The following is a 21,444-nucleotide window of genomic DNA, read 5'->3' on the forward strand; positions in this document are numbered from 1 at the left end:
ATCCTTTTTACATTTTGCAATGTTCTTTGTTTGGTATTGAATCCAGCTGTATATTTGACGTACCTATCAATGTTCAATGTTCACCGTTACCACATGTACAATCGGTAACGTGTAGGTGTGTGAGAAAGACTTTCATCTGACCTAACATTAGATTTATTCGTTTATTAAATACGCTACAATGTTACATCATTCCTATTGTTTCACAGAGCAAGAATCTCTTTAAAGTGGCGAAGAGCGTTGATATCATGTTCAATGCGTACTTCAGTACTATACATGATCTAACGCAAAGACAAGACGAATTGTGTAATCGACTCAACACTAATGTTGCAGTACGAAATGTCCAAGACAGGGTTGAAGCAGCCTCGATTACCCGCTGAAACAGATGCAAAGTGCAAAACCGTGACGAAAAATATATCAACTGACTATCAGGCGTTCGCGAAAAGATAACTTTGTCTTGTTCAACCCGTGGCACCCATCAGTCACACAAATTACACAAAGAAGCAAACATCTTTCCATTTACCTTTCGTAATACGAAATATCCCAGCACGTAGATCTCATCTCATCCAGAAAAATTCAAACATCTGAGGCGTTACATAAACAACATGAATGAAATTGTTGCAACAACAAGTCTTTCAACAAATAATTGTCCTTGACATTTGACACCTGGCTAATAAGAAACTGTTTATGTGTTAGCAACTATTGAACGATGTTTCGTATTAGCTTGAACTTAGCGCTCGTCGATGTTATCGAAAATCGTATTGACAATACTCTCCAGTCTAGGTATCATTAGTTATTATTTTGATACGGATGCTACACAGAGGATACAGTCTGGATAGTTTCAGGGCCCTTGCTTCACACAGACGGGACAGCAAATTGGAATTTTCACAGGAAGAACTTCCTAATCGAACCCGTTAAGAACCTTTGGGACAAATCAAAGACCCCTAACACTGCCACCTTCTACAAAACCAAATTGTCAGAAGGGATATGTTCATGTCAGAAAATCCGGGCATTCTCCCGATTCCAACACACATATTAGGGAGCATCAAACCTAAGACTCCATGAACAACTTGAAGCCTGATATTTCGTAAGCGATGTCCGCATATTTGCCGTGTTTTATCTGAATCTTGTCAATTACACTCGTGTCAGAAGGGACAGAGAATTCAATAATATAGACTACCCATCAAAAGTTTAGACTACCTAGTGTAAATGTAGCCACTTACCTAAGTCAATTGTTCTAAACTACATTTTTCAAAATATTCCATACTGTTTAAAGATGCTGTTTACACATGAAGTAGTGTATTGTAAAACAAATTCGTAATATTGAAAAGATTATTGTCCTGAGTTCAATAAATGATGAAACTCGTTAAAAATGGGCGAATTCTTAACCAAACTTTACACCAAAACGCAGCTGTTCACATGCGCATTTGCAAATGCTTTTCAGCAATTTGATGCATGATCCTCGTGCAGTTCATCTGCATAAGGTTTGCAGTTGGTCCCCCTAAGTTAGTGGAGAAATTCATCTTCGATGTATTCACATAGATATTAGGTACATAAAGAAACTGTGCATACAAAAATTTAAAATCTAAATTTATCAAACCTGTGTAGACACATAAGGATTTAAACTCAGAGATTAGTGACATGTATCCAACATGCATGCACGTGCCACGTTCCGTGACGTCAGTGGGTTCGTCCTTGAGACGTGCAATACGTTGTTGCACGTGCATTCCGGGAAAGAGAAACAGAGCAAATGAATGCCACACCATACTGTCACTTTGGAAAGCTCAACCCCTGCCTTTGCGATCGTTCAAAAAATTAAACGGCTATTGAAACGCATAGCATGCCAAGGCTCACGTCTGCACAACGTCATGAGGCCATTGGGATGGTCCGTGGGGGAATGTCTCAACGACAAGTGGCTGCACATTTCCACTGCCACCGGAACACCATTTCTGCACTGGTGAGACGCTACCAAAACACAAATGACGTCATCGATCGGCCACGTTCTGGACGTCCACGTGTAACAACGCCAAGACAGGACAGATGGATAAGGCAGGGTGACCCATCTTCGCCACAGGTTTCAGACTGCAGTGATGACTGCCCGAACCATCCCAGGACTTCGCCGTATCCACCCCAACACAGTTCGACAACGTTTACGTCATCACGGGATCAGACCACGACGTCCCGCCATACGGCCTATCCTGACACAACGTCATCGACAAGCTCGCCGAATGTGGTGCCGAAATCATGTCCGCAGACCCTTGTTTTGGTGGAGAAATGTTTTTTACAGATGAGTCCAGGTTTAACATTTCCCATAGTGATGGACGTCAACGTGCCTATAGACGCGTGGGAGAACGTTATGCACAGGCCTGTGTCTTGGAGAGGAATCGCTTTAGTGGTGGTTCCGTGATGATTTGGGGTGAAATAACAGCACGCCAAAGAACTCCTTTGGTGATTGTTCAGGGCAACTTAACTGATGTGGGCTACAGGGATCAGATTCTTCGACCTGTGGCAATTCCTTTTCTGCAACGTCATGGCCCTTGGTTAACCTTCCAACAGGACAATGCCCGCCCTCATACGGCAAGGGTTGCTATGGATTTCTTGCAACACCACAACGTTGACTTACTGCCTTGGCCTGTAAATTCACCGGATCTCTACCCGATAGCGCATGTTTGGGACGAGATGGATCGCCGTCTACGCCGTCTTCCTCATCCGCCAGATAACGTCCTTGACCTTGCAACAGAACTGGAGAGAATCTGGCGTGACATCCCACAAGCCTTCCTTGCACGTTGTCGTCGATGCACTGCTGTTCTCAATGCCGATGGTGGACATAACCGTTATTGAGCTTGTGACATGGTCGTTTGACCCCTGTCCCGCTTGTGGACGCGTGACGTCATTGTGATTGACTTTTCAATTGAAATTCTCCCGACTTGTTATGGCCTCATGATCCCTCCATTAAAGTTTATATGTACCTTTGACATTGTTATCGTACTTATCAACTGGGATAATATTTTGACAATGCACAGTCTCTTTATGTGGCTAGTATATATACATAACATATAGTGAGTGTTTTCAGTGAATCTAAACTTTTGATGGGTAGTATATCCATCACTGGATTTGTCAAAAACTACCACAACAGGTTTGTTTGCCTGAATACGTCTGATGCCGTATCCTAATGGTAAGCATTTTTTACTGTCATTTTCCATGGCGCCCTGTACATGAGCTGGGTCGTACCGTGGATTGACCATTGAGTCATAACTACACGCACGAGGACGACTGTAATAGAAACGGATCGAGTCAATGAGTCGCTGAAGACTGCACTGCTGGGTCCCGACCCTCAAACCGTTCGTAAAGTTACGACCTGTCGTAACTCTATGATTTACCAATAGCTTACGAATGTCCTTGCGCTACCAACGCTTTATGGATCGGAACCCATAGGTGGATCCAGAGGGGAAGGGGGTACACACTATGTATATTGTCGAGAACTCTTTACCCCAGGAGGAAATAGACCAGTGGCATCAACGACACCAGATTATCAGCTGAGATATTAAGCGTATCCACATCTACAAGGAATTCGCAATGTAGTTTTGTAGAAACAGATTGATTATATGATGGCTGCGCGTTACACTTGGGACAGAAAGTATGATGAGTCTGTCAGTTTTTGTTTTATATTTTACCCTTTACTCCAAACCGTTGGACGAATATCCAAATAAAAATGCTGACTCGAGATACTTCTTTATCTGTATATTTGTTTTCTTTAATTACTAAAATACATTACAATCTTACATGAAATATACATAGTCATAGAAAACTTCAGAATACATTCGTAGACAAAATATATCTCAACAGTGAAATAAGCCAATGTCGCTCATTTTTCCTGCAACGGCTGTGGGTTGATCCTGTGAGATGAGAAGTTTTTTCCCTGTCACGTTTAAAAATTTAATCAGCTACAGAAAGCTATTCACAATATTTTAATTCATGAATTACGTAAGGTTATAATTAACTTTATTAATCAGTTGCATTAAAACAATGTCATATGCGTAATATATGACAGTGTGTTCAAATATGAGGGATAGTATAATAAGGTCAGTTTCTGGATGCAAATCATAACCTTCAGATGTCATCAAATGTTGCATCCGAGTCGTACTCTGACACCCCAACCAACAGCCAAGATTGCCATTTCGGTCACTGCGTGGGTTACAAATATAATATGTTCATATTTCTTACATAAGCCATAAACAAAACTTGAGACAATAAACGAATGAAGTAATCATGATATCATGATGATATATAATTACCAACCTTTCTCTAATAACTGTTTAGAAAAATATACATCTCCTAAATAGATATTTCCTATCTGATCACTTATATATATATGCACACGTATGATTAAAAAAGAACATGCAGTTCTATCGTGACATGAGAAAGAGTTTTCAAGCTCCTGGGCTATGTTCTACTCTAAACCAGGCATAAAGCTGATTACGTCACTAAGCGTGGAGGCTGCTGATTGGATGGTAAAGAGGAGCACTGAGAAATGTTGCTTGACACGTTCCCATCGTGCATCAACATCCGGGGCAGCATCGATTTCAAAAAGAAGATCACTGAGGCCCGGGAAACTACTTCCTGCATAGGCGTTCTTGCTGCTCTCGGCCACAATCAGATGTCTGGTAGGACAGAAACACGATGTCAACATATCAGAATAATGTATGTCGGAAAATAAATATGAAATATGTAGAGCATACGTGTCTTTTAAAAATATTTTTGTGCTGAAGTGGTACAAGTTGTATGCATAGACAACAGCTTTAAATTTATTGTCAATACATATACCTTGTTCCTCTTCATGAAGCAACTTGAAAGAGGTTACTTTTTGTGCTGTTGTAAAATAATTGTGCAGGGGATGACCCAGTCATCTAAGTCGCGGCAATTCTCTCTGAGTTGCGTCTGTTAGGAATGTCAGAAAGCTCTAATCATTGATTTGAACACCAGATTCGCCTAGATTGTGTTTTGTGGTTTGTAACTCAGTTTCACAGAAATAGTAATGTTTGAAAATCATTTCAGGGTTTTGTCCCACTTTTTAACTGACGAACCATGGGAATTGAAATGACGGGTGTTGAACTTACTAATGCATTTGCAGCACATGAGGTACATTAAGAATGATAATCAGGAATGTGAATTATGAAATACATCTGTTCATGTGACAAGTATTTTAACATACTTCCTCGTTGGTCGGTCCGGCAATCCCTCGTCGTCAAGAAACGCCTTCTCCAGCAGAAGCAACTGGTCATTCACAGCACGAGTGGCCAGTGGACTGCAAGTGAAATCACCAGTATTTCACAATTACCGTTGACCTCCATACAGAAACATTTGGACACTTGACTTATGTCTTGAAATGTTCAGGGCGAGTTTTCACTAACATGGACCTATCACTGGGTACCACATTCTCATACACTATGAAGTATTGATTCCCCAAATGCCGTTGGTTTCCTTTGTAAGGATGTGTCGCCTCTATGTCGTATATATAGCATGTTCTGATACGATACAGCCCGTATACATGAATACTTACTCAAACCTGTTGAGTGTTGATAGTCTTTCTTTGAACTTTTGAGATTCCCTCGTGAAGTTTGATATTGCATCCTTAAGTTCATCTAAAATAGACATCGCCGACACATGATGAGTAGAGGGAGAGAAACGGGAAAAGCTTCATCAGTCAAATTATAATTCAAACTGAGTTTCAAATTCTGTTTACCGAAACGTAAAACATAGAATTCCATAAAGACAATAGATTAAATAGGTACACATCTAAATGTTTCATTACGTCTTTTTCATCTAGGAGGGCCAATCATTTATTAAGGCGTATACATACAGACTTGCAGACGCTTTGATAAAAGAAACATTAGTTTAGACAAAAGTACTGTAAGGTACCGCAAGTCTGAATTATTACGATCTTACCATAGTTATCTAAATTGTCCCTGAGTTTGGCTCCATGCTCTCTGTTTAGTGTTTGCCAGTATGTGTTGAGGGCCCAGCTGTAGTCGCTGACGTTGAAGGGGATGATGAGGGAGTCGGCCAGTGAACGTGCCAACTCTGCTGCCATCTGGGATACAGCGCGGTGATACTGGGGAGGGATGGAGTTATAATGCCTCTTGATGCAGTGAACACAAACTATATCACATCCTGACTCAAACTAGTATTCGATAGTTACCCACGTATTATTACACCTTCTGTCATTGGAAGCAATGCACCATCGACTGAGAATCATGCTCGAAAAATAGCTCGAATGAATGGGATCTAGTCAAATGGGCCGACTGACAAAGAAGCCGAGAAGTGCCAAGTCAAATGGGCCGATGGAAAAAGTCAAAAGGGCCGAGGTGAAAGTCAAATGGGCCGTGAAAAAATGTCAAAAGGGCCTTATTCTTAGTCATATGGGCCAAACAAATAAAAAGTTTACAAATGTTTTTCAATTTTTTAGTGACATATATAGCATTAAAACATAATATCATAACAATAATAAGATGACAATTGCCAAGCATGTCTTTGCATTTAATGGCAGTATATATAGATTCATAGTTCATAATTTAAAGCACTTAAGTATCAGTTTATTGGTATATCCGGTTCAGGTACTACACTAATTTCAGTTTCTCACAAGTTCATTCAAACACACTTGTAATTTATTATTTTTTAAATTTTTCGGCCCTTTTTTCGGTCTTTTTTACTTTTGATTTCGACCCATTCGATTTTTGGCCTCGGCCCATTTGACTACAACCCGAATGAATTAGGAATCTGGGGACTGTTCGTAATGGCTAGGGGGATTGATGATGATTTTCTTGGAGAAGCGTGCACAAGGTGAATGACACAGTGTCCCTTCCCGAGTAATTTCAAAATATTTGTTCAGACATCCATCAGCGATTCCACAGATTTCAAAGGTAGCCTGATCATATTGATAATTTTGAGGAATGAACAATATCTGAGTAATATTTTAATCGTGTGCTTTTGGTTTTTCTAAGACACACAACATGATCACAGTCAAAGCTCAGTGCCCACAGATGCCATCTTTCACGATTCCTAAGCAGAAAAACATACTTATTCGTATATCCAGTTAACCTAGATGACACGGAGAACATGCAAACACATCAACCCAATCCCTACACGAGGTGACACCTTTAATAGACATGACCGATCATCAAGGATGGTGAAGCTGGTCTCCATATGTTTGTGACAGATCTGATCTTACACTATTTTGTGCGCAATCGATTAAAATATCAATTATTTGGGGGTATTCACATCACTACCTATCCAAACAATAGAAGAAGATAATCACATTAGTTGACAAGGATATAACAACTGAATTATATTAATAATTGTGTTTCTCACCTCAAAGTCCGGATCGACGAAACGCTTTACTGAATAGAATGTTTCGTATATGGTGTGGTACAATGGGAAAAACACAACCGGGCTGGCCGACTGGAAGAGTAAAAATATACATGAATGTAAATGCAGAACGTCAATGCAAAAGAATACTCAGTCATCTGTATACCCAGAAACATATTATGTTTGATGTAAAGGTCAGATAGTTGTAAAATTATATGAATGGATCACTGAAAATCAGTTATGACACCATAGAAAGCGTGTCCCTTGCTTCCGGTAGCACCCGCTATTCACAAAATTTGCCTAAAAGTGGAAGCAAATGTAAACGTTGGCATATCCATTTCTGGAATGACTACTTTCCTTGCAGATTATTGGTCAGATAAATTAACATCTGAAGAAATATAATCACCATGCTTATGACATAATTTTGATAAGCATACATAGTCTGGCCCGATGCCCAAGTCCACAGATGCAATCCCAGTGAGTTGAACCAAGGTGGCATAATCACTTCCCGATCCCAGGGAACCAATACTGAAAATAGGTGTTTAAATACATGTAATTAAGCCAATACAATGAATATTCATTGCCTACGTTGTTTTCCAGAATAACCATTTGACATATTCTTATAAGTGAGTAGACCATTGGTTATTAAACAACTAAAATCAACTTAAACATTTTGCATCTATTTGCAGCGCCAATCGCTATGAAGGTACACTCTGCAGTAGGAGGCATGTTTAAGAAAGGTGGGAAAGTATTTGTAAAACATTACGTGTACAAAGAATACGTATGTCCTACTGTTACTGATGACTGAGCGCATGTAACTGTTGGAAGGAAATGGCCCTGAAGCATTAATGACAAAGTGAGCAATCATCGTCAGGGTATAGTCATTGGATGTCCAAGTCAGACCAAGAAGGTTAATTATATTTATTGTTTTGTTGTTGTTTTGGGGTTGGTTTTTTGGTTTTGTTTTTTGTGTATTTTTTGTTGTTGTTTTTTTGGGGTTGATGACATCATATTGCCATGGCAACATCAACACGAGAGAAGCATACCATCACCTGCCGCAATCGCCTATTGATGTTCGTGATAAACTCATACAATCGATACAGGTTTAAGAAAATAACTTCTTATCAATATAGAAACTTTAAAGGTATCGTCAGTATAATTTCCATAGTCAGCTATTCAGGTACCATGCCATTTGTCGTGGCGAACAGTAGTGCTCAGGAAACTCATCACCATCTACATCAGAGATTCATTCCTCTTCACGGTGTAACTTCTCTGCTTCAGACCACATGTTGTAGGAATACACAGACACGTGTAGTATTCACATACAGTAAACTGGGGTTATAATATAACGAACTCAAAGATACTTCTAATTGTAGTTCGATATAACCGTAGCTCGAATAAAATGTACAGCAAGTGGCCGAGATACATAAAGTAGTTCCCAATATCCGTCATATCGTTATAAACGTAGTACTGCACTACATAATGAACCCCACCAATCATAGAGAAGCGATCTGTCGCTCGCGACTTTACTACATCGGCTCGTGAATGGACTTATTGTGTATAAACAACGTTACACCTGGGTATATTCAGATGGTTCCCATCCTCATCCTTCCACTCCTTCTTCAGCAGCCAGTTGTCATACAGCGTTGGGTGTTCAGTGTCTGTACGATTCGGATTGGGTACCTTGGAAACATCTCATTTAAATAATATTACATGAGACAAATACATCTTTAGATTTGTGGCGAATATTGATGTAACTGTGAAGCATCTGCATCATTAAAGAGACCCATGAAGATCCGGATTAGAATTGATCTTCAATAAACCATGCTTGTCGTAAGAGGCGACTAACGGAACGTCTGGTCCAGACTCAAATATTTACAGACAGCCGTCATGTAGCTGGAAAATTGCTGAGTGCGTCGTTTAACAACAAACAAACGATACAAAACAAATTGAATCATTCAGTGATTGCCTTGGAGAAACATTTCGATTACTTCTTCATGAGGTGATGGTCGAGGACGCATATACTCAGAAACATTGTGTTTCTTACAATAAAGAATTTCACATTCATATACTTTTCCCCCGTAGGAATATCACTTCTAAATGTCATTCAAAGACTCGGTTCAATGACTGTAGACGTCGTCATACCTTCTTAGCAGCTTCATACACAGCGTGATACATCAGCGGAGTCGCCCTCGCACTCAGAGAATAGTTTCCTGAAATGTGTAGATTGTACAGACACCACGTGTAAAACAGGTTTATAGATGGGTAAACATACATACTAACGTAGAATATCTTATGATCAGGTAGAAACCTCTTAATACCAGGGCCGGTTGGGTAGCTTAGTGGTTAAAGCTTTCGCTCGTCACACTGAAGACCCGGGTTCGATTCCCCACATGGGTACAATGTGTTGAACCCATTTCCGGTGTCCCCCGCCGTGATATTGCTGGAAGATTGCTAAAAGCGGTGTAAAATTAAACTCACTCACTCACTCTGAATACCGTTCTTCTATCCGTACAAACACTGTTTACGTAGGTACATGAGGATGATATAATATCCGCTTTAAAAGGAATGTTTATAATGTTTTGTTTGGTGTTAATTCCACCTTCTGTGACAAGCATACTTATTGAATAATACTTCACATAAATGAATACAGTATCTACCTGTCACAACCGTGTCTAGGTTGATATACGCCACAGCTCTTTCCCTCAAAGCCTTGCGATATTCCTGTAATTATTAACAAATGTTTCTCGAAAAGGGTTTACTTGTTTGTTAAAAATATAAGCGATACAATCTAAAACATGCAGTGCTTCGAAATAAGTAGTAACCTGAGTCATCCTGAAAGAAGGTTTGCAAATAATGCTAATTGGGCATATACATAGCAACGATACCGAGGCCTCGTCTAGACCAGAGGTTATTTCACGATTTCTTGAGCAGGTATTTAGGAATCACCATCATTAAGTGATGATACCCGGTGTGATCATCCTGCCAAGTACGGTGAAAATCAAGACACGTCAATGGTCATAATGAATCTTGGAACAACCTACAGATAGTTTTAATAACTCACCTCCGCCCATTCATTGGAACCGATGAGAGCGTACTCCTCCGCCGCCCAGCTACAGAACATAACAGATCTCCTGGGCCTCCATATACCTGTTGTCATTGATAGCTTTATGGATTGATACAGCTGGTCTTACTCTCAGTAGAAGGAAAGAACTTAAACCGTAACCTTTAAAGAATTAACATATTGAGTTTTAACTTTTAATGTACGTAGGAAATTGAATCTATTTATGTCTGGCATATCATATTGCTAAAATTGAATACTATATCAACGGCCCGACATATACTGTGTACCCAAAGGGGGTTGGCAGCTTCTGTCAAGGCTATCGATGCTTTACATATAGCTGTGTTCTAAATGTATACAATTAGCATTATTTAGGATTGATTCATATAATGGAGACAGAGGAAGCAGTTGACGTGGTAGACAAGTAAATTGCCATGGGTGTGACAGAATATGACATTACATTTCCATTTTGGTTTCTGATCTATTCGATATGAGCATGTCAGAAAATACACAAAGTTTGTTCAGCTTGACCTGAGCTACTCTACATGTACAATGCATGACCCGGGAGGACAAATGGCACAAATGACAGACCGAGTTAACTTCATTAAATAGGGGAGCAGAGAATGTTATTAATGTTGCGTGCATACATGGATTCGTTACAGAACCTGTCCCGGAAGACAACACTTCTGAAAAAATAATCATTTCATGTTCTCGACACACTGGGATGTCAAACGACGACCTTGTCTCGGCTTTTCGGACATGCTGACAATCAACTGACAAAGGTGCATCCCTTCACAATAATAGTCCCAACCAGTTGTGACACGGTCACGCAATGCATTAGTATTCACCTGATCAGGTCAAGCTGAACAAGCTCTACATGGTACGATTTTGGAAAATGGCTATTTCATATAGTTTCACAGAAGAACTGTAATTTGTACTTAACTGAAGTTTAATCCCAAATAACCCCGTCATGTTGCATTTGACCGTTTAATAATGGGCATCGTATGTTCATAAAAGACGAATGAGTACACAAGATTACTGACCAGCCTTCGCCATATTTCCCATAACTCGAGCGACCTCCATCATCACGGCCGTGCCACTGCCTGGATCTGTCGCCCCGTACACCCAGGCGTCTCGGTGATTGCCAATTAGAACGTAGCGATCTGAATAAAACAGACATCACCATTTCCACAATAATGAAATAACGCTAAACACTGAGTCTGTTGTTCGACTATGTCCTAAGCCTGTGTGCAGATTCACTTTGTTAGTGATGATACCTGTTGAGAGTATCCTGCCCATCAAATGTTTAGACTCACTGGTGTAAATATAGCCATTTACTTCAGTCAACTGTTCTAAACTAAATTTTGCAAAATATTCCATACTGTTCAAAGGTACTGTTTACACACGAACTGATGTATTGTAAAACAAATTCGTAACGTTGAAAAGATTATTGTCATGAGTTTAATAAATGATAAAAATTAGTGAAAATTGGCGAATTCTTTTCAAAACTTTACTACAAAACGCAGCTGTTCACATACGTGATATTTGCACATGCTTTTCAGCAATTTGATGCATGATCCTCGTGCAATTCATCTGCATAAAGTTTGCAGTTGGTTCCCCCAAGGTAGTGGAGAAATCATTCTTCGATGTAACCACATATATATATACATAACATATAGTGAGTGTTTTAAGTGAGTCTAAACTTTTGATGGGAAGTATACATTCTCTAATTATACAAATCGGTCATGGTTCCCCTTTTTCATGTTAATACTATGTTAGCATTATTTTCACCGCTACTGACCACCGGAATTGTATGTTTGAATGCTGTAAAGCTAATGTTACCTGGTTCAATAGCACCTTTAATAGTACCGACCACGTTGTGAACTGTTTTTATCACATTCGTTGTGGATATGTTGATTTGAACCTTCCTGAAATTAGATTATACATTGTACATGGATACAGAAATAACAATTCCCAAGTTTTGCTAAAGCCATGATAAGGTATGTACATACAAACATTGCTTAAGTTTGTATTGCTTTAGTGAACACCTTGTACCAGCACTATATCATAGTGGCAAACGCTCTGTCTTCGTATCGCATGGTGACAGTCACTGGATTGTCTGGTCCAGACTCGATTTGTTTACAGACAGATGTAATACTGCTGAAACAAATACAACTCATGATATAGTCACAGGTGTACAATCGACTTTTACCAGAAATTCCTTACAGATATGGAAAGAAGTTGGTTGGTCCTCGGACACGATGACGTCATAGAGTTCATTTGGTCCCGACTGACCCACATACCAGTTACCAAATCAGATATGGCCAGTTGGCCACCGAACTATGGCATTGACTACATCGCTCTGGATACTGCAGGTTGACTACTCATATAACGCGAGGCTCTAAAATTCAGCCTGACAGTGATTCACTAAAGGATTACATACAGTTTTCTTTCTGTTTGGACTTAACCTTATCACAGCGGCGACGCAGGTTATCCCTTACTGAATAGCCGTGGAAATGTGGGTTGACTACGGGCTGAACGTTCATATGAAAGGCCACACAGCTCGATAAATCCCGCCATGGCACATTGTATGCAATAAATATATAAATAAAGAATATGAATAAATATAAAAAATACTCAGTCTTGGCTTCTTCAGAAACAGATTCCATTTGGTGTCAAGGATAAAATAGCTGTGAAACACTTAAGAGTGGATCACTGAAATCATTGATGAAAAAAAAGAAAGCATAGTCACACAATTTGTCTAAAACAAGTAATTACATAACTCATACAACATACCATCCCGGTGATTTCAGCTCCGGTCCAAGCCTGTATGTGATGTTGATCCCTCCTCGCCAGTCAAGGGGGACCTCTGGGCCACCCATCTCCCTGATGTACAACGATACACGACTAGTGGTGGACTAACCTAACATCATAGGATGAATACGCGATAGTACTTTACAATAATAATCATTATTTAATACAAGTGTTAATGGTCTAGTACAAGGTAAAGCTAGCATTTCCTCTCAGAAAGTGAAGTCTTTCATGTGATAAGGCTATAAAATTACATTGTTGATAGTCTGAATATTTTAAAGAGTTTGGGCTGATTTCTCACTCTGTGGCGCACTGACCTAAGAGTGAGTGAGTGTGGTTACAAAATGTTTCAATCATAATGTCATATTAGAGCTTGTCATCTTGACAGGAAAGTGAACAATACCCACGTTTGCCCCTCTGGAGAAGCCAAGAACTCGGTAAAGAGCTCCCCTTTAGATTGGGATTCGATGAATAATGTGTCGGTCTGTAGGCTAACAGAGATATACTAAACAGTTAAAGATAGGGAAACGTATATTAAATTACATGATTGTAGATTTGAAAGACTATATGTGAAAAACTGATTTGAGGAACTTGGATACAGAATGTATATTACGTACGCGAGGATTGTCTCCGCAATGCCGTATCCTATAGGATGTACTGGAATTTGGGGAAGTTTCACCTTAGGAGAGTCTTCAGTATATCTGTAGGCCGATTCTAGAACACACATGTGGTCATGATATAACTGTGGCTATAACAACAGTAATGCACGTTTTACTATAGAACTTGATAATGTGAATATATCAGTAGTTGTTAAAACAGTAATACATGTTTTATTATAGGGGTTGGTAATGTGAATATAGCAGTAGCTGTTAAAACAGTAATGCATGTTTTATTATAGGGGTTGGTAATGTGAATATACCAGTAGGTGTTAACGACAAAAACAGATGTTTTATTGTAGGGGTTGGCCATGTGATTATAACAGTAGTTGTTAACGACAATAACAGATGTTTTATTATAGGGGTTGGTAATGTGAATATAACAGTAGGTGTTAACGATAATAACAGATGAATATAACAGTAGGTGTTAACTACAATAACACATGTTTTATTATAGGGGTTGGTAATGTGAATATAACAATAGTTGTTAACGACAATAAAAGATGTTATTGGGGTTGGTCATGTGAATATAACAGTAGTTGTTAACGACAATAACACATGTTTTATTATAGAGGTTGGTAATGTGAATATAACAGTAGTTGTTAACGACAATAACAGATGTTTTATTATATATAGAGGTGTTGGTAATGTGAATATACCAGTAGGTGTTAACGACAATAACACATGTTTTATTATAGGGGTTGGTCATGTGAATATAACAGTAGGTGTTAACGACAATAACACATGTTTTATTATAGGGGTTGGTCATGTGGATATAACAGTAGTTGTTAACGACAATTACACGTTTTATTACAGGGGTTGGTAATGTGAATATAACAGTAGTTGTATACGACAATAACACATGTTTTATTATAGGGGTTGGTCATGTGAATATAACAGTAGTTGTTAACGACAGTAACAGATGTTTTATTATAGGGGTTGGTAATGTGAATATAACAGTAGGTGTTAACGATAATAACAGATGAATATAACAGTAGGTGTTAACTACAATAACACATGTTTTATTATAGGGGTTGGTAATGTGAATATAACAATAGTTGTTAACGACAATAAAAGATGTTATTGGGGTTGGTCATGTGAATATAACAGTAGTTGTTAACGACAATAACACATGTTTTATTATAGAGGTTGGTAATGTGAATATAACAGTAGTTGTTAACGACAATAACAGATGTTTTATTATATATAGAGGTGTTGGTAATGTGAATATACCAGTAGGTGTTAACGACAATAACACATGTTTTATTATAGGGGCCGGTAATGTGAATATAACAGTAGATGTTAACGACAATAACACATGTTTTATTATAGGGGTTGGTCATGTGGATATAACAGTAGTTGTTAACGACAATTACACGTTTTATTACAGGGGTTGGTAATGTGAATATAACAGTAGTTGTAAACGACAATAACACATGTTTTATTATAGGGGTTGGTCATGTGAATATAACAGTAGTTGTTAACGACAGTAACAGATGTTTTATTATAGGGGTTGGTAATGTGAATATATCAGTAGGTGTTAACGACAGTCATGCATGTTTTACTACAGAGGTTGGTTACAGTTATGCGGTTTTTTCATAGAAGTTGATAATGTGAACATAAATGTAGATGTTTATTACAGTAATGCATGTTTTATAATACAGGTTGGTAATGTGAAGCGCGCCACAATAATTTGGTTTATATGTGACCAGATTCTCATCACTTTCTTGAAATACATATCAAAATCAGTGTGAGAAGAACGTGTTATATGTACATTAGTTCGTGTAAATGAAACATTGTCATTTACAATTGAGTAAGTACCTACCAGAGTAATGGGTTTGGCATTCCTTTGGAATATTTGACACTTACTTGTAGCGGGGTATCCTGGAGTTAGGGGGTCCCCATTGTCTTCATAGACTGTACCCCTCTGTGCACCGGATGGGGGAAGGTAAGAGCTGTCGGGGTATACCGCCGCCCCACTCAGTGTATAGTCCTTGGGGTCTGAGTAGATGATGACACCACTCGCCCCGTGGTCGGCAGCGATCTGGACCTACAGTGATTTATTGAGAGAGTGAGTGAGTGATTGAGAGAGTGAGTGAGTGAGTGAGTGAGATAGTGAGTGAGATAGTGAGTGAGTGAGTGAGTTATATACACATAACGCTAACCCGATAAATCTCCCTGAGTGACGTAACATGGGTCCCTTATGGTGACTTACCCCAGCAGTGATGAAAACTTTCCGGCAAGACAAGGCGTAGTAATTATTATATACTCAGTGATTTAAAGCACTGAAAAGTTTACTTGCCAAGCTTCCTCTGAAGATCATGCCATACTTGGCAATGACGATCTTGCCCGTGACATCAATACTTGTGTTATTCTTCAGCCAGTTGTAATCCTCAATCCGTCCATAGTTCACATACACCATGTCCCCCTACAGAGAGGAAATAGAATTATGATAATATGAAAATAAACAACAGAACAGTTCAGTTTTCTTGTGACTATTGAATAGTGTTGCATTTTCATTGATAGACCGGTCTGAGGAAAGCGGACAAAGTCAGGTTTGTCGAAAAACAAGCAAAGTATTTCTATATTGCTTTACGTGTAAGGGGCGGTTTGGAAGCCAAATATAAAGCGTTCGCTCGTCACGCTGAAGACCCGGGTTCGACTCCCCACATGGGTACAATGTATGAAGCCCATTTCGTGGTGTCGTGATATTGCTGGAATATTGCTAAAAGCTTCATAAAACAATACTCACTCACTATACGTTTAAACTTCAACGAAATAAACATATATGACAATTTTAAAATGAACATAGTTAAAAGTTATGAGCATGGGGCTCATACATTGAAAAGCGATTCATTTTGTACTCCACAGAAAGCACTTGCAGCAAATCACTGGAAAGTAGGTCACAATAACAATGCATGTTATAACTGTCAACTCCACACTGTGTCAGCAACGTTGTAAATTTTACGTACTGTACTGACCTGAATCAGGGCTGACATATGAATGGCTCGTATTGTCAAAATGTGGGACAAATGAATATGACTCCAACCCCATTGACGTGGGCGTTACCTCACTAGTATATCAAAGTGCTTCCAGTGAACAATGTATGCTTCATAACCATCTGTAATAACCATGTGTTATACCAAAGACTTTTACCTGCAATGAAAATTTATAAAACACAATTCTATTTATTTTAGTGGCGATTCTGTGAGTCACGAATGCATGTGTTCAATCTGGGACATTTTCACAAACCGCGTTTTAAACCATCATGAAGTCAAATTTTCATGATTTCTTTCAAGCCAGGTTACATTCTCAAAAACGTACCATTCTTAGTAACATGAGAGCGCAAAATGCATTGTACAAATTCTATTTTTAAACTGCTATATTAAAGACAAACGTTGAATAATTAAGACATTTGTCATAACAGATGTTTTCAGAAGAAACAACTGATTTTGGTGTTAGAAATGATACACGGATGTGTCATCTATCTCTATATAAACCGCCATATCAAAAGTAAAATGGAAAAAACGTGTATTAAACGAGTTCTAACTGGATTGCTAACGAACGGTTTACCTATTAGGTAGGGATAGGCCAGTAGGTGGTATGGGTACATATACTTAGATAATTATGCATTATGCGATTTTATTACTCTGAAAATTAGGCGGTATGGGTATCCTCCACGTACACTCGTTTAATTCGTCTATAAAGAACTAATCGTATGCAATAAATTGCTAGACGGCAGTAAACGGGAAACATTGGCAATTAAATTGAAAAATACACTTCTATAGTAAGGATTTTGCTATTTCTGGTTAAATAAAGAAGATAGTAGGTAATATCTATATTAATTGTTTATTTATTTAAATTGTCTGATACCTTGCAAATTTCACGGCAGTAGTCTAAAGATAATTCAACTTATAACAAAAAATAAAACATTGCTATGATCAATTTGACATTTAAAAGTAATTCTATGGCGATTTAGATTAAGTAAATTTGAAGGAGAAGCTGGTCCTTGTGACACTGTGGAAAATTTAATGCGGGCAGAACAAAGCATATTTCCAGGTACAACAAAGATACATACATTATTGATGCCCTAACAAATATTTTACAGAAACTTGAATGTTACATGTAACACTGTCTTGTAGTCGCTGTTGTGTAGCTCTTTGATGTGTCGAACGTACGATTGTCTCGTAAGGTCCCTACGTATTCTATATTTAGTAATATCGCGGTTGTATCGAACCCCGGATTACATGAAGTATTTATGAAGGTCCCTCCAATTTCAACAGTACTTGTATGAAGTAAAGGAGGGCAATGATTTTATCAGATCTACCTGTCTATGTTATGCCAAAATAAATACATTGATGTCACCTGAATAAGTCCTGCTGGGGAGTAGGCATTGTATGGCGGAAGCGCATCAGGGTGATCTTCTCCAGTCAAGTTGGCTTCCTTAAGAGGAGACTCGTAAACAACACTTCCGGCGTCGTCGAGGACACGAACCACATTCGGCGCGTTTGCGTCGGGGAAGGAAAGAAGAACGTCATAGGGCGTTAGCTTGACGTCGTCAAAACCCCACTCCTGCCAATTAGCCTTCATCCATTTCGCAAGGTCAAGGCTGTTTTCTGACCCCGCCACGTGAGGTTTTAAGGTTATGTGTCTGTGGAAAACATGATCAATGGTTTTATCAGGGTCTCATTTGCTGTTTAATGACGATCGTTATCCTGATCGTTTTGTATGAGAGTTTCACTCGTATAATTGAAATACGAAACCTTCACTCCAGACGTTTATGAAGAAAGCAAGAAACGTAGTTGCACGATATTTGCACATGCTTTTCAGAAAACTGATGCATGATCCTCGTGCAATTCATCTGCATAAGGTTTGCAGTTGTTCCCCTTAGTTAGTGGAGAAATTCATCTTCGATGTAACCGTATATATATACATAACATATAGTGAGTGCTTTAAGTGAGTCTAAACTTTTGATGGGTAGTATACATTAAGAATGTTTCATTCAGAAAGGTTATGACAGGCATATTTCTGCTTTCATCCACGTGTACCTCAATATATTAACTAGGCATTTTTACACCAAAATGAATATACAAATAATCATATACTTACCTGAGAAATTCTTCGATGTTTTTTTTACTGATTTCATTCACAAGTCGTTCCGTTACCTCAGGATCGCCATCTTTGATTATGGAGTCGGGTATGCCAGGAAGGAAGGTTCCGTTCTTTGCGACATTTGTGGAAGGGTTCTCCTCGGGACAGATGGCGTACCTCCCAAGAAGAATCCCCACACAGAGGCTCACCACGCTGGTAACGAGGCCATAGAACAACAGAGGCTTTCTGAGGTCCCTTCTGACCATGTGGTCTCGATCAGGTGCAATGAACTGCATCGACATCGTCTAGTTCATAGGCAGAGCATCCTCACTGTTGATGTTACAATGGATATTTCTACATGCATATCCATTACGACACGCATGTCACAGTGACATGACCTCTTCCCATTGTACTGACATGGGCATAGGTTATATGTAGGCTACATGTAAAATAGATTATATATACATAAGCATACGCGATATCAATGTCAAGGATTCAATTAGATTATAACCTGATATTTCCAGTTTGTTTTTAATCAAATAGAGGTACAGCATCTTGAATATGATGCTAATTTGGAAAGGAGTAAATATTGCTCAACAGTTTACATACATGAGTTAATATTAACTTTGATTCAAAGAACTTTACTTTTAAAGAGAGGCAATGCTCCGCTGTCTGGTTCCCATTCCGCAGGCATTGTAATTATTAACTATCTTGAATTGGCATTAAGAAGCTGTAGTATCAATGAATCACGATTTGACGTGATTTAAATGCCGTTTGTATGGAATCCTAGAAGGGACATTGTCCCGTTGCTGCTTTCTTGCGCTTTGGTTAGATTTGACACGTTTAGCTTGTTTTGTAAGGTAAAGTGGATAAAAAAAACTTCATGAGTGTCATGTATGGAACCAACCACAGGGTACTCTGAATCTTCCAGATATGACTGTTAGTTTTTATACATTGTCAAAACAAAATATCTAACAAAATATAGATTGAACAGCTTTCTAGGTCTACCAAATGTCCCGATCACTTTACCTTTTACTACGTTTTGTTAAAATGGAAACGTCAAAATATTTTAAAATGATTGTAACCTACCTTCGGATTAACCAACAGGTATGTTCCTCGGCCTCTGTTGGAGTGACCTTCTTTGTAAACGTATTGTTCATTGTAAATTATTTATGATGATTCATGGGCTATGTGAAACAACCCGCGTGAGTGACAGGACACGGATTTGTGCTTATTCACACCGTGGTTCGTGTCTGGATGACCTGGAGGACACGTGAGAATGGGAACTATATTTCTTATAGCCTTTGACAAACGTAAGTTACATGCTTCTCAGAAAAATCGGAGTATTTTGTTTTCATGTGGATCTAAACGAACATAAACCAATATTTGGAAATGTAAGTAAGTGATTTATGCGACAAGAACATTTCTGAAGAAGTCTTCCTCCCAAACACAACATTGTTACCTCGGACAGCGCGTGCAAGGAGCGATTTGCCCATGGGAGTCCGTTTTCTTGAACAGTTTCAGTTCTGTCATCTTGATCATTCTATCATACATTTTTATTGAGAATTAGAGTGTCTGCCTATGAATTTAGCTTCGAATCCATATGGATAGAAGGGACAAAACCGTTTCCACACTCATAAGAAATGCTCGATCCCCAAAAGTCGATTGTACTATTTTGTGACGAAATCATGAGTGTATTTTTGTCTTAGCAGTACTACAGCTGTACGATGTTGTTTGTAAACAAATCGAGTCTGGACCAGACAACCCAGTGATTATCATGCGATACGAAGACAGAGCATGTGTTTATGAATCACTATGAAATAGTGATGATACCAGGTGTTCGCAAAAAGGTGAGCGTATCCTGCCCCACCGGTGGCACCCGTCATAAACTTATGCAAAGTCTAGTCAGTTGTTCAACTGAAATAGAAAATAAACGTATGGTACAAGTCAAAATAGGGAATTGCATCGGACATCATTTTTGTCACTGATGCATCAAATTTCGAAATGCCATCCACATTTAAAAATATCTTTTTTAAAGCTTTACTGAGGCCTTGAAAGTTGTAACCTTGATCAAACAACTTTTGAGCAAGAGTGGCATGACGCTCTTCGAAATCTTGGTTAAAAGAGCATGCTCGACTGAATCTAAAAATTTGTGAAATGTAAACACCAAAGGCTGGAGCTGTTGGAAATTTGCTTGACATGAAAGGAAATCATCCCTTTTGTCATACAGTCTTGTGGACAGTTTTTTGTCACTCTGAATCTTTATGCATAGGTCTAAATATGAAAATGTTGAGGCAGTCTCACATGTCTCTTTAATTTCCAGTTCAGGTGGGTAAATCAGTGGAGGTGAAGGTGAGGTGAAATTAGGTTTAACGTCATACTTGGAGAATATTTCGCTCATATGACGAGTAAATCAGTGGAAGGCAATTGGCTATTTGATGGTTATTGAACGATATCAGATCA

General features: G+C 38.8%; 1 protein-coding gene across 1 annotated transcript; it reads right to left on the reverse strand.

Annotated features, from left to right (window-relative positions):
* Window positions 1-3,723: 3,723 nt before the first annotated feature.
* On the reverse strand, window positions 3,724-20,120 carry LOC124267079 (putative N-acetylated-alpha-linked acidic dipeptidase). The gene is made up of 19 exons (XM_046701908.1): window positions 20,071-20,120; window positions 19,000-19,286; window positions 18,256-18,541; window positions 16,193-16,318; window positions 15,760-15,940; window positions 13,852-13,948; window positions 13,220-13,309; window positions 12,266-12,351; window positions 11,467-11,586; window positions 10,427-10,512; window positions 10,023-10,086; window positions 9,508-9,575; window positions 8,939-9,045; window positions 7,800-7,890; window positions 7,366-7,455; window positions 5,944-6,109; window positions 5,558-5,639; window positions 5,210-5,302; window positions 3,724-4,658 (listed from the first exon to the last, which is right to left on the reverse strand). Exons 2-19 carry the CDS (start codon window positions 19,281-19,283, stop codon window positions 4,448-4,450), a joined length of 2,328 nt encoding a protein of 775 aa, XP_046557864.1. The 5' UTR covers window positions 19,284-19,286; window positions 20,071-20,120; the 3' UTR covers window positions 3,724-4,447.
* Window positions 20,121-21,444: the final 1,324 nt, after the last annotated feature.

This window comes from Haliotis rubra, unplaced genomic scaffold (genome assembly GCF_003918875.1).
Source record: "Haliotis rubra isolate DU_JTF1 unplaced genomic scaffold, ASM391887v1 Scf13, whole genome shotgun sequence".
Classification (NCBI taxonomy): domain Eukaryota; kingdom Metazoa; phylum Mollusca; class Gastropoda; order Lepetellida; family Haliotidae; genus Haliotis; species Haliotis rubra.